Source organism: Delphinapterus leucas, chromosome 12, assembly GCF_059928025.1.
Source record: "Delphinapterus leucas isolate spDelLeu-1000000601 "Yukka" chromosome 12, BTC_Dleu_Yukka2, whole genome shotgun sequence".
NCBI classification, from domain to species: domain Eukaryota; kingdom Metazoa; phylum Chordata; class Mammalia; order Artiodactyla; family Monodontidae; genus Delphinapterus; species Delphinapterus leucas.
In genome coordinates, this window is record NC_143140.1 from 53,789,815 (window position 1) to 53,804,910 (window position 15,096).

At 38.3% G+C, this 15,096-nt stretch overlaps 1 protein-coding gene across 1 annotated transcript in view; it reads right to left on the reverse strand.

Annotated features, from left to right (window-relative positions):
• The window catches only part of ROS1 (ROS proto-oncogene 1, receptor tyrosine kinase), a 113,819-nt gene extending 99,561 nt beyond the window's left edge, over nt 1-14,258 (reverse strand). Inside the window, exons 1-4 of the mRNA XM_089921958.1 lie at nt 13,395-14,258; nt 4,391-4,435; nt 2,242-2,301; nt 156-182 (exon numbers count right to left, since the gene is read on the reverse strand). Coding sequence (XP_089778084.1) covers nt 156-182; nt 2,242-2,301; nt 4,391-4,435; nt 13,395-13,517 — 255 coding nt within the window. The 5' untranslated portion in view covers nt 13,518-14,258. The remainder of the gene's footprint in view (nt 1-155; nt 183-2,241; nt 2,302-4,390; nt 4,436-13,394) is intronic.
• Nucleotides 14,259-15,096: the final 838 nt, after the last annotated feature.

Sequence of the window (15,096 nt, forward strand, 5' to 3'; positions counted from 1 at the left end):
ATTTTTATAGCCAGAGTAGAGCACTCCCAGGAAGAACATTTCTGTGCATTAAGAATGACTCACTTTTCTTCATTCTTATTTTAACAGCTTTTTAAGGACAAGACAGAAAGACATGGGGTTTAATGACATGTTTTCTGTAAGTGACTGACACTCACCTCACAAACAGCAGCATAGGTATCATTCTGCATAGAAAGAAAAGGAAAGTAAAATTATTGAAAACCTCTAAAGTTGTAAATAATTTTAATGACACTTAGCTAGGCATTTCTTCCAAATTAATTTCTTGCTCTACCACTGACAAAATAATCAATAAAAAAATATCAGAAGCAAGGGAGCCCATAGATGGGCCTTCCATCCAGGAAGGCTGCTGTACAAACAGCTATAAAAATTATGCTGTTTGCATCACTGGAGAAACAGGGATGCATGATGTCTACTAAAAAATCCCAGTCAGTTAAGAGGTAATCTGTCATGGACCAGGTTAGAGAATGAAGGGGTGTTGGCAGGTGCCCGGGGAGACAGAACCTGAAATGAAAACCACCAACAGCTCTGGCTAGGAAAGGCCGGTGTGTTCCTCTGCCCAGACTGGCTGCTCCAGCGTCCACTCTGCTTCCTGGACTGTTACTGGCAACAAATGGTACTTCCCATTCACTCACTCAGCAAGTGCGATCTGAGCACCTGCTACGAGCCCCTCACCGTGTTCAGTGCAAGGGACACAGTGTGAGCAAGACAGAGAGGATCCTGCCTTGATGGGCTTACATGTTGGCAAAAGATACTAAACACATAACTAGACAAATAATGATTTAAATTGACATTTGGACAAAGTGCTACCAAGGAGAAGGAAAAGTGTTTTTAGAGCGTGTAATAATTCCCAAGTGCAGGCAGCATCTGCTCCATCTTTCGGTAAATTCCATTCTATGAAGCACACAGTCACAAGCATGGGAGTGGGCATTAAGTGACTCCCATAGCGGAGATCTGTGAAGACACACTAGATAAGAAAAGCTATAAGGAGATGTTAATGACGGATTTAAATCTCAATGCTATAATTTGAGTCATTAATAGAAAATGGTATTACCTAAAGTTATCATGATCCTAACTGATTTAATCTCTGACTTGAACAACCTGAACAAAGCGACCCATTTTTTCTTTTTTTTATAAATTTATTTATTTATTTATTTATTTTTGGCTGCATTGGGTCTTCATTGCTGTGTGTGGGCTTTTCTCTAGTTGCGGCGCGCAAGGGCTGCTCTTTGTTGTGGTGTGCGGGCTTCTCATTGCAGTGGCTTCTCTTATTGCGCAGCACAGGTTCTAGGCACACAGGCTTCAGTAGTTGTGGCATGTGGGCTCAGTAGTTGTGGCTTGCGGGCTCTAGAGCGTAGGCTCAGTAGTTTTGGCGCACGGGCTTAGTAGCTTCACGGTATGTGGAATCTTCCCGGACCAGGGCTCGAACCCATGTCCCCTGCATTGGCAGGCAGATGCTTAACCACTGCACCACCAGGCAAGTCCACGACCCATTTTTAAATTACAGAATTCTTAGTCATGAGATTGGAGTAATTATAGTGTAACAGGCACTATCCCTAGCAGGGAGATTCGATTATTATCCTCATTTATCCATAAGGAAAGCAAAGTACCAAGGGTGAAGTACCTTAACAAAGTCACACACTAATTGGCAAAGCCAGGATAAATGAAAAATAAAGTACTGGGGGTGTATTTCCTATACAAAGTGGAGTAAACCCAGGTGTTTGTGCCCTCTGGATGAGATTGCTACCATGTTCCCTGAAGAGAAACTGAACATGACCTAGGACCCTGTTATCCAAAGTGTGGTCTGGAAACAACAAGCATTGCATCACCTGGGAGCTTGTTACAAGTGCAAAATTTCAGGTCCTGCCCAAAACCTACTGAATCAAAGTCTGCATTTTAGCAAGATCCCTGATAATTGCATATTAAAATTTGAGAAGTGCAGGGCTAGGAAATTGAACAAATACCTAACATTCTACTGAAAGGCCTTTATAATTTGGAGCAACTGGTCATCTCCGGGTTCCATGGTTTGCATTAACTTCCCTCCATCTCCAGTTGCATTAATAATGTTGATCTCATTTTTTCTATTACTATGTATTACTCATACTTTTGCTTTAGAGTCAAGCAAACTAATCGAAAGCCAATGGAAGCTGAAATGGGAATCCTCTTGGAGAACGTTTCTCTTAAGGGAAACAGTAGTATCAAAACAGAAACATAATTAATACTTACACACTTTAAAGTACAGTTTTCCTGATCTGCAGAAGTCCAAAAATGACATCCTTGGATGCACTACAAGAGACAATACGAGACAATGATGACTGAAGAAGGATGATTTTTTCTTGTCACCCGAAAGTGCAAATAGTGACATGAAGTTTTTCTGAAATAGAAATCTACCAAGAAATCTGTGGCCTCACAAGGATCAGGACCTTTGGAATTCTAAGCAGAGCTGTCATATTTACAGGCAGACAGGGCTTGGTGTGGCTCAGGGTTGCTGAGTGGAGTCCAGCCTGGTGCGGGCAGGCCTGGATCCCAGAGAGCACCAGACCTTCAAGGAACGCACTGTCCATTGGGTGCTTGGCAGCAGGTTAAGTCCAGGACAGCATGGCATCAAGCATATTATAGAGGTCAATGGAGTGTCCTCACACAACAAGCAAAAAGCAAAGCTGGGGACTCAAACAGAAGGCAGCCCATCAAAACCTAAGTAGGTGGACAGTTTGGGAAGTCAGCTGCCCACTAGCTGGCTTGCACCCCTTAGCTGCTCTGAAAACCTGCTTGCAGAGCTGCCCTGGCCTCCTACTGAACAGATTCAGCCAGTTCCTCCTTCCCTTACCTGGTTTGTCTGTGCCTGTGACTGTGTTGACCTTTCCGTCCACAGGCCATGATGACACCTAGATCCCACCTTTTTCTCAGTCCCTTCTACTTTGCCATCTCTTTTTTCCTCTCCTTACTCCTTCTGTGTTTGTGTCCCATGCTCAACTTTTTCTCTTCTCACTCTTCAAGTTCTCCAAGTGAACTCATCCCCCACCTCAGCTTCAACCTTCCGAGGTGTCAATAACCCCCAAATGTGAACCTCAGCTGAGGCTCCTTCCGGAGCTCCAGACACAGATTTCCAATTGCTCATTAGATATCTCCATTTAAGTCCCTACAATACCTCAAACTCAGCAAATGAAACAGCAGATTCCTCACTTTCTACCCTCTAATTTGCTCTCTGTCCCGTGTTTCCCATTAATATGCTTCAATCTTCTGAGCTGCCCGAGCCAGGAACCAGGGTGGCTTCTCTTTCTGCCATCCCCTTGCCCCATGGACAATCCATCATCAAGTCCTATTGACTCACTCCTTCGTTACCTGGACTCTATCTGTGTTCCTCGCTCACTCACTGCCCTTGCTTTTCTGTGCCTGCCACCGCTTGCCAACAGCCTCCTGAGGGACCTCTCTTGTTTCCACACTTGGAATGATTTTTAAAAACAAAACCTAATCATATCCTTCTCTTACCTAAAACCTTGTGTGTCACTGAAACCAAATTACCAACATGGTACTCACAGCTCTCCACCACGTGGGCCTGCCTAGCTTGCCAACCTCTTCTACCTGCCATCTCTGCACACACGTCCTGTCCTCCAAGCAAGCTGAAATCCTCCTCTTCTCCTGCACCAGTCAAGCTCTCTGAAACCGTTGTGTCTTGGCACAAAGGGCTCCCTCTGACCGGTGTACCTCTCCCCTCCAGTCCATCTTTCTAGTTTTAGCCATGCAGGCAAACAAGTGCTTTTCCTCTTGTGTATTCTCTTTGCTCCTCCCACACACGGCTGATCTGACTCTTGCATGGCTGTCTGGCCATGGTTTTATCCATGTCTGTCTCTCCTACAAGGTTGAGAGTCCTTTAAAACAGAGGCCCTATTTTACTCATTCTTAAGTCTCTACTACCCAGCACAGTGTCCGGTTTAGTCTTACACTTGGAGTCCCTAAACGCTTGTTGAGTAAATGGATACAGGTGCAGAATAGTGATAAAACCATAAATGTAATTATTAGAAGAACCAGTGGAGACTATCTAATCCAACCCTCTCAGAATACACATACTTTAGTAGTTTTAACTACATCTCAGAAATTTTAAGGAACTTGCCCAAAGCCACATAGCAATGTAGAATCAAAATCATGGTCATGGCTTAGTCCTGTGCTCTTTCCACTTCAACACACTCTTCCTGAACTCATGTTTAAATACTCTGTGATTCAGACTTCTCGCTGTTTTCCATCCAGCTTCCTTCATCAGGCACAAATAAACGAGCTTTTACTTAGGAATTATTCTATGGTAATCAAACCTGACCATTGTCCCTTTTTTATCAATGCAAACACTATAAAGTCCCAGGAGGTGGAAGCGATTACTCACCGGTGCACTCAGATTGTATGGTGTGCTGACATCAAGCTGTCTGCCCTGAAATGAAGAAGGAAGGAGTGAACACCCCTATCAATCTTGTGTTCAGTATAACTACGACACCTTTTTTTTAAAGCTTCCTGGAGTAGTGTTGCCTCCTCAGTGTTTTCTAACTGTAAAGTAAGGAGCCAACTGTTTTAAAGTTGTTAAATCAGTCATGAAACCAGACAAATGCCAGTGCAAATTAACAGGCATACCTTGGAGATACCGCAAGTTCAGTTCCAGACCACCGAAACAAATGGAATCACACAAGTTTTTTGGTTTCCCAGTGTATATAAAAGTTATGTTTGCACTACAGTAGTCTATTAAGTGTGCAATGGCACTGTGTTTAAAAAAAATAATGTGCATACCTTAATTTAAAATACTTTATTCCTAAAAAATGCTAACCATCATCAGACAACACAAGGTTGCCACAAATCTTCAACTTGCAAAAAACTGCAATATATGCAGAGTGCAGTAAAACGAAGTATGCCTGTCTAAGATGTAATGCTTAAGGACTCTGCAAAAATGACAAAGGTGGGAGTGGGGGTGTAGCCAAAAGGAGTAGTTAAGAACAATGGAGAGGTTCTACATAGTATTAAATAAGCCTGTGAATTAGTCAATTAATCAAGGACTGCTGGATTAGAGATGAATTATGTTTGCATTTTTCTTTCTTATTTTAAGAGACTGAAACAACCATTGACTGCATTTAATTAACATTATATAACAGACTATACAAAAAATATTCATATTCCAACCTAACTCTGTATACATTTGCATTCATTACACACAAGGTAAAAATGTGGGTATTTCCCTAGGTAAGATTTTTCAAGGTGTATCTCTTTCTTGTGTTTCCGTATTTATTATTTTGGATTTTTTTGGATAATGGGAAAAACTATTTTCCTCCATCCAAGAAATTGCTTCCAGTATAGAAATCATTAGTGAGCTTGGATATGAAATTCAGAAATGGGAAAATGAAGTCATAAGCTAAACAGACTATTTGAGCATGAGATTAATAACCTGAAGCCCAGAAACAACTTGATTTTGTTCCTTATAAAGTCTCATGTACTAATATGAACAGTATGTCTTAATTCTCATGGCTATGCAGTATTTGGGGTTTATATAGCCAGTCACTCTCCAACTCTTTAGCAAAGGGATTTTCAGAAGTTCTGGTAACAAAGGAGTTAATGGAATGGCATTACTATTAAAAGATTTATGCTAACCAGGTGTTTGAGTTGGTTGAAAAGTCAGCCATTTAACATATAACCATTCTGTTGTAAATACTGTACCACCAGAAGACAGATGAAATCGTTTTGTATAAAACTACGGTTTAAAAAAAAATAAGGGTAATGAGAAAAACATTGTGTTCAAATTTTCTTGAGTAAGTTGCCAACCATGTGACCCGGAGAATGCCACAATGTCCTGATACCAGCAACTCACTTAAATTGTCTTATGCAGAGACAAAGGTGGTACTGGGGGCTTTAAAACATAAATATAGGATATGCATACCCGAAACAGATTGATGACTATGCTAATCACGTATACAATTATATGTGTCATGTGCAAAAACTCATTCAAAGGACTCCAAGGTTATGGTGGCCTATACCATCATACTTAGAGACTTTCAGTTTGTCTGAATAATGACTTTAAGACTGTTCACCCTGTCGCCTTCACACTATTTCGCTGGAAATCCTGCCTGTTTGAGAAAACTGGTTTTTCAGGCTTACAGTCTGGAGCTTGCTTTATACAAACTAACCACTAAAAATGGGGGTGGGGGGCTTTTCGTGAAATGAGCATTATAGGAACTAACCTCTGGGTTAAATACTACAATCATTCACAGGTGGGATTAACGCGGGTTTCGTAACTTTCCATGAAGGGATTTACATATGCCTAAAAGAAGCCACTGCTGAAACAGGTTGTTTTTTCCTTTGGGGCGGGGGCGGGGTGTTAGGGGGTTGGGTGTGCAATTTTCACTAAGCAGGGAAGTAACCGTATCTGTTCATGGTTACAGAGCTGTTGTGCTTTTTGTTTAGTAGGTCAACATACTGTTGTCACCTTAATTTGCATCTGGGCCTATCACGCAAGGGCCATTGCCTCACAGAAGGTTTTAATCGAAGCAGCCACACCAACAAAAGACATCCTGGTCAGAATTATTCTCGAAACCTCATTTTGAACTGTTGCTTTTTCAGAGATTCGGCAAATTTCACGATAAGCCACTTAGCAAAGTGTTCACATATAATGCGGCAATTTTTACAAAAAAAAATAATCTTCTGTCACCAGGTCCTTTAAAATGTAAATGTACAGTCACAACCCAGAAATTTCTAGATTGTTCACAAATGCCCAAAAGGTTGAGCGTGGTGCATGTTTAACAGCATTTCAGTTGAAGACCATCCTCCCTTCATTCACACAGTCATGGCATCATCTTTTTTTGCCAAGAGTTCATTGAAGTCAGGGTGGTTTTTTTTTCCTAAAACAAACCAAAACTAAAGTCTCATTTCTCTCATAGATAGATATGAGATTGATGTTAATTTTTAAAAGCCCAATTTGCAGACACATTCTAGGCTTTACACAGAGGCAGTGTGTATGTACACATGTGTGCAAGCAAGTGCAGCAGCTGCCCTGTGTCAAAATGGGGATCAGGCCTTCTAGCCCTGCCTCATGGCACATGGCATTTTTCTTTTTTAAAAGCAGCCTTATTAAGAACAGAGGAAAAATACAAATTCAGAATTTTGCATACAGTAAAACAACAGATTACTCTGTTTATTTCTCAATTTATTTCTCAATTTACTTTCAAAAATTTTAAGAACTTTTTTGTGCTGGAGGAAAATAAACAGAAACTAAGGTGGGAAAAGTCTATAAATTGTCCATCCTCTCTCTGGTCATTTTTGAGTGGAGACCTTCATGAGCAGAAGGACTTAGAAAGGATGGCAAAGCTGAGTCTATGATAGTCAGATATGCACCCGAATAGCCTTACATGGATATGATCTAATTGTCAACCTGCCTCACTCATTGGCTTAGAATTATAGGCAGAGGAAAAGTAAGTGAATATTTTTAGTAACTCTAATTGGTATTGACCAGAACCTCCCCTTAAAAGTTGCTGAATTCGAACCATTGAATTGGAGAGGTGATTAATTCAGCAAGAAGCACACCATCTGTCCTGCGCTGACCCAGCACTACAAGCAAGATACGTTCCAAGAGACAATCGAAAATCTATAGGGGCTTGGGAGGTGGCTTAAGCATCTGTTGTGGCCTTCCAAACAGTCTGTGCTTATCAGAGGGAAGAGAAAAGGTGGCCATTACTGAGTTCGTGGAGCCCTGTCTCTCCCTTCCACGTAAGCACCATCCATTTTGCTCTCCACTCTCTCCAGCATCTAGAATGGTGCCAGAGGGATAATGAGTGTTCAATAACTATAAGCTGAAGGAATAAATCCATGAATTCAACATGGCCTACTACTCAGGAATGATCCAGAAGTCGTGTCTCTTGGAAACATCATCCGGTGACCTAGCGTCATGGGGGTTTACTTGAGAAGTAATCAGACACAGGAACCAAAGGACAAATGTTGACGTTTTTCCTCTCATTTGATGTGTAAATAAAGATTCCTCTAATCTCCATTCCCTACCACTTGTATTTGTAGGGAAAGGAGAAGAAGGCTTAATTTTTTTTTTTTGTTTTTAGATAATAAATACATAGAGAGTAAGAACTGTATCTTTTAGATTAATTGTGCAACCACATACTTCACAGTTCTTTGTTTTCATAATTTTGTTCAAAATGAAGCCTTTGATTCCCCTTTGTGTGACTGAAACACAGCCATACACAACCAAGTGTAAGATGGTGAATTTGCAATTGAATTTTTCTACCCCTTCAAAAAAATCAGGGTTAGCTCATAAAAGCAAAAGGGTGGATGCTGGGTAATTTTTAAACAATAAAGCAACAGATGTTTCTTGATGACCATAAAGTCACACTGTAACAGTATTAAGTCCTTCTGTTGGCAGCTCTCAAAATTAAATTTAACAGGCTGAATGGCGTGCCCATAAATGGGCTTGGGCAAGGTAGCTTCCTGAGTTGGGTCTAGGGGGTTCTGATGAAGCAGATTTGTCAACCCTCTTTCCTGATCTCCACTCCCTTTCCATCCCCTTCCTCCTCATTATCACAGCTAACATTAGTGATTCCCACGTCTCAGCCACTCTTCTTGGTGTTTTACACTGTCTTATTTAACGTCCCAACAACCCTATTCAACAGGTACTATTGCTAATTCCATTGCGCAGCTGATACCCAGGGAAGTTTTGTAAATTGTCCAAGAGTTAGGATTTGAATATGGCACGGAGCCTCCAGAGCCTGTGCTCTTAACCAAAGCACAGATGCCGCCTGTAGTCTGCACCAAATTCTTCACGTTGGACTTAGGATCCTCGTCGTTTAACTTAGTTCCACCTGCTCCAATTACCTGCTTGAAAGACACAATCCCAGTCCCGGATCTTAAAAACTCAACCCAACACCTACTTCTTGGCACAAGCTTTTCTATCTTGCCCGCCTCAGCCGGAACTAATTTCATTCTTTACTTCCTACCCTAATAATAAAACAGAGCAGAATGATCTGTATTTTAATCCCACATAAGATATTTGCTCCTGATGTGATATTTTGAAAGTTACCTATGCTGTTTAAACTTAGTATTCTCATCTGAAACATAAGTAGGATAATATTAATAAACATAAAGTTCTGTGAGGATTCAATTAAATCATATATTCATTATTATAGTACAGTGCCAGGTGCTTAGAAATCTAATATTAATATGTGCAAATTTGCTATAAACAGCCTTTTGCAGACATATCATTAGTTACGCAATAATCTCTTCAGATAAATTTCTTGATGTTCAGTGTTAAAAGTATATTTTCTCTTTTAATTTTGACATTTATTAATCCACTGTTTTCTAGAAATCTATCAACTTACATCATAACCAATAGCCCATGAAAGTCCTGTCTTATACAAACTTGGCCAACTGTAAAATGTTTTATCTCTGCCAATCTGATAGAAGAAAATTGATAATTCATTTTTTCTGTGCAACTCTATGGTTGCTGTGAGGTTGAACATTTTTCACATGTTTTTTCACCATTCATAGTTCTTCTTTTCTAAAGTAAGTCTTCATGTTCTAAACTTAATTTAAATACTCCTATATATATATATGAGTTGGTAAAATTGTGTTTATCATACGTAAAGCTTTTTTCCATTCTTTGGCTTTATTTTTATTGTCTTCCGTTTATTGTCATATAGTTAGTTTCTAAGCAGTTGAATTTATTAATTATTTCTTTTAGTGATCCTGGATTTTTGAAGCTGGCTTATTAAGGCATTCCCACTCCAAGATTGTAGAAATATTCATCCCTAATTTATTCTAATATTTTTATAGGATGAGGTCTTGTTTTGTTTTGCTATTTGTCTGTTTGTATTTAAATCATATCTTTTTTTAAATGCCTCCTGGAATTTATTTGAATCTGGTAGTGATGTAGGAGTTGGATTTTTTTTTTAATCCTTCTTTTAAACTTCTTTTTTTAAAGAAAGAAGTACTGAACTTTTTACTTTTTTTTTAAAGCAGCTTTAGGTGTACAGCAGAATTGAGATTATTCAGGTACAGAGATTTCCCATAAACTCCCTTTCCCCACACATGCATAGCTTCCCCCATTATCAACACCACTCACCAGAATAGTACATTTTTTAGTAAGGGTGAACCTACATTTGCATAACCATAATCACCCGAAGTCCACATTTTACCTTACCTTCACTCTTGGTGTTTGAACAAAAGTATAATGAGATATATCCCTCATGATGATATCAATACCATACAGAGTATTTTCACTGCTCTAACAGTCCTCTGTGTTCTACCTGTTCATCTCCCCCTAGCCCAACGCCATCCCTCTCAACCCCTGATCTTTCCAGTATCTCCATAGTTTTGCCTTTTCTGGAATGTCATACAGTTGGAATCATACAGTATGCAGCCTTTTCAGATTGGCTTCTTTCACTTAGTAATGTGCATTTAAGTTTCCCCCATGTCTTTCATGGCTTGATAGCTCGTTTCTTTTTAGCTTAGAATAATATTCCATTTCCTGGATTGCCGCAGTTTACTTATTCTTTCGCCTGCTGAAGGAAGGAGTTATTTTTCATTCTAAATGGATGGCCCCACTTTGGTTTGAAGGATCATCTTTATCATATTCCACACTCCCTTATGTACATGGTATTGTTTCTGGAGTGTATTCTCTTTTACTGGCTTGTCTATTCCTATACCAGTACAAATTGTGCTAATTTCTGGATATTTTATGGAATTTTTGGATTATGGTTTTGTTCCATTATCTTGTTATACAGTTACATATTGATATACAAGAAAGGTATTGATGTTAGTACATTTTTTTAAACAGGACAACCTTCTGAATCCTATAGTTTCTAATAGTCTGTTTTTGAATTGAGTTGATACTTGTAAAAGAGCACTTCTGAACACTAGTCCCTCAGCTGTTCGGATTTGTTACTCAAAAAAAGAGTTTCGTTGCCAAAGAAGATCAGAAAATTCTGATTAAACAAAGCCATTAATATGCGTTGTGTCCTATGGATCTACAAAAAGAGAGTATGGCAAAAAGCATTTCCATAAATTATTTGACCATGAATCTCTTTTCTTTTTTATAAAGGATGTCACAATACTAGTGTTCTGAAGAACATTAATTTTTGTTCTCTGCAGCACATGGCATATGTAATTTTAAAATATCCGGTCAGTTAATACACTCAACTAATACATACAGATTCCTCCATTAATGTAAAACCCATGCTCAAGCATAGAGCACTGATTTGTGCATTTTGGGACAGCAATTCTAACATTCCTTTGTACAAGACTCTTTTGTTTCTTTTTAAAAGACAAAGATGCCTCAATATCAAGAACCACCCAGTGAGAATAATATAATATACATCCAATTAGAGTCTCAGAAGGCAAGAAAAGGATATAGTAGAGACAACCTTTTGAGAAATTATGACTAATAATTTTCCAGAAATGTTGAAATACATGAATTAGCAGTTATAGGAAGTATGTTGTATACCCAGCATGATAAAGCAAAAAAAATTTAATTTAAAAAAAAAAAAGGACCACCCAGTGAAATCGAAGATGACCTTCATAGCAAAAATCCAGGCTAAAAAGGATAGCACAGAAAAAAAATTCAAACAGTGAAATAAACTCGAGCACTTTTCCATATCTTTCCTCTGACCCATGGCTCCGTTCACTGTTCTTGCACCGAGCTTTTGTCCCTCCAGCCCCATGTGGGAGACCCAGATGGAGGACATGATTACTGTCAGATTGGCAGACTGGGTCTTCTGCCACCGCCGCATCAGCTGTGCCTTTCTCTGTAGGTGGTGAGCGGAAGGCAACTCGGCAAAGGACAGACTGTCTACTCCTCCTGCCAAGCCCTGAAATCAAGGAGCCCACACACAAAATAAGACAGAACTAAGCTTAGCTAAAAAAATAAAACAAATAGAATAATAGAAACAACCAACATCAGTTTTGATAGTAGGGAAATTAATAAACAAATTACAGTGGTACATTCATACGATGGAGTATTCTAAATATATTAAGAATCCTGTTTCCATCAAAACTTCAGGGTATAGGGGAAAACCCACCATGTAATGCTCAGTGAGAAAGCTGGGTACACAACTGTGTGAAAAATTATATACATATTTGAGGGAAAATACTGAAAGAAAATACAATCATAGGTTAATAGTGGTGGAATTATAGGATTTTTTCTTTTATTCTTCTCTAACTCTTCTCTATCTTATAAATATTTTACAATGAATATGTACTGTTATAATCAGAGAAAATTTTTTAATAAAGAAAACATTTAATAGTCCCATTTTTCCATGTTTAAATTTAGATTACAACTGTAAAAACCTAAAGCACACAATTCTACATTCGTAGCAGTGAAGCCTTCAGCAAAGATTTATATAAAATACCAAACTTTTTTTAAAAAAGTGCTACTAACCATAGTAAGCCTAAGTAGTGTTTTAAACTATAGTTTAAATTAAACCAAGAGTGTAACACAAATATGTTTCTTTTTTATTCTACCATAGACTTCTATCTCCAATACCTTAGCATAATAGTGAATATTGTATTTAGTACTTTTATTATTTTTAAAAGTATGACTATAAGTATTGTCACATGTAAGCTATCATGCTATTTCCTTTGTCTTTAGATAAGAAGAGTGCATCTTTCCCTGGCTAGAATGTATTTGGTTTTTAAAGTTGATTCAGTGACTGTTTTAAGCACAACTAAGTCAAAATAACTGAAAAGACATGAAACACTATATATAGGAGGAATGACACCCAGAAATGAGAAGGAAATCATAAACGTCCAGCAAAACTCACCAAAAGAATTACAAATGCACAGATAGAAAGGAATTTACCAACAATTCTGTCTTTTAATAATAATTATTATATATAAATATATAATACATAAAATAATATATAATAACTAATAGTAAGATTAAATGTTCTCTGCGGCACCTATATCTGCTCCCCTCATCATCCACTTCCCGATACAGTCATCCATCCACAATATAAATAGTACTGCTGCCTGCAACTAGAAGGCATTGCCCTGTGGCCGAACCTATTGCATGCTTCAAGACAAATATAAATGATCTTGTAATAAATGAGTTTAACTGATATTTTTTAAGGTGTGCAAAATTGATTTTATTTAAGCCTCCTTTACCCGAAACCCATGCCCCCCCTGCAAAAAAAAAAGATCTATGAACAGATAACTTAAAGAAATAAAGTAGCTCTGCCCTACCTTCTGTAATGACTAATGTTCCTAACTTATTTTGGAAAAAGAATCTTTCTTGCCTTGCTACTAACTTCTCATGAGAAAACTTCTCATAAAGATAAAATAATTCAAGCATTTGTAACAAGCTGAATTCTACATGTTCTAATTTCTACAAAGACAAATATTAGACCAGGAAAACTTACCAGGTTAGTTACACATGACTTTAGGCAGCTGTTTAAAATTGTACACTGTACCACAGAAGTCCATATGCAGCCAAGAGTCACAAAATTGACAAGTTTCAGAACAAGCCAGTAAATGTTCTTCATCACTTCACCAGTGGCGGATTCTTAGATGAACTTTCTTCTCATTTTCTCCATTTAGCTATCTGAATTCTTTGGGTTTCATCACTTCAGTTGAAAGAGTGGCCGGTAGATTTTTTGGGTTTGTTTTGATGTGTTGGAATATCTTTGCCTTTTAAAATAGTGTTTAGACCTTTGAATCCTAGATAGCTTGTATCATTCCCATAACAGCTATTTCATAACGTAGCTTCCTTTTACTCCCATAAAGAAAGTCACCCACTGCGTAAAGGTTAGGTCTTAGGAGAGCGCTTCACATGGAAAGTAAACAAAGTAGACAACGCAAATTGCATTTCAGCAAAAGCATGTGACAACGTGCAGTCTGAGACGGGATCAGACTCGGTGGATCCTCCACCACTTCACTTCTTTGAGGTTTGTTCAGCTACGCAGGAAATTGGGTTTTGACCGTCTATGCTTTAGCAAACAGTAAAACTATTCTAATAATGAATTCTCAAAAAAATCAAAGCGCCCAAATCAAATGATGCAGCAGAGAGAGAAAACAGAACGCTTCGAAACCAAATACATATTTCAAAATGAAAAAGCAAACAAAGCTGCAATTAATAGACAAATACTCTGAGGGTTAGCTAAAGACAAGGAAGTTTGTTAGAGCGCTTTCAGAACTTCAATACATATTAACTAAAACACAGCCTTATCAGGTCTATTGAGACAGAACTGAAACCAGCCACCACAGAAACCTAAGATATGTCCCGGTGTAGCTGTCCTGAAAAGGAAATATTGTACAAATTCATACCCAGCATCAAGATAAAGTTTACGCCTGAAACAAAGAATTTGAAATTTGCAATGTACAGAAGTGAGTCATTCTGGATAGGTACTTTTTAAATTGCTGAGGGTTAACTCTTTAAGGCTAGATATTTTCGTGTTGGTGTTCTTTGTCATGACAATCTGAAGTACCAAATCAACTTCCTTGTCTTCTTAAATAAATTATACTAATGTAACTTAAGCTTTTCTTAATGGCATGAAGTTCTCATTGTGAGCAACGTCCGCATGAGGGTTTGCTTTGAGCTGAACATCTTTTAGTAAATGCTAACCAGATCGGTGAACAACATAAAGAAGAACGGTACTGACTCCAGAACTGACCCCTAAAACCTATTCTCTTGAAAAAATTTCCCACTGTCTGCCTGCTCTTTGTTCATTTTCTGCATTTTAAAGAACGTAGATTAAAGAATATGCAACTATCCAACTTCTTGGTCAAAGGATATGGCCATCTTTCTACAAAAGCATTTTTAAATCACAGAATAAACTACCTTGCCTAAGGGATTTTCTCATCCCAAAAAATTTATCTTCTTCACTGTGCCACCACTGCCTTTGTCTTATTAGCACAAATAATATTTGTAACTTTTACTTCAGTAACAAAGTGGACCACTAAGTACTTCCTTGAAAACCTAAATACATTCTTTACTCTCACTTGATCTAACTCTTTGGTGGTATGTGAAAAAGAAGTATCCTTACAATATCAAGACTTGTGCTTATTCTGGTTTGGGGAATCTAACCGGTACATAGATTTGCACTTGTGAAAAATGGAGTATGT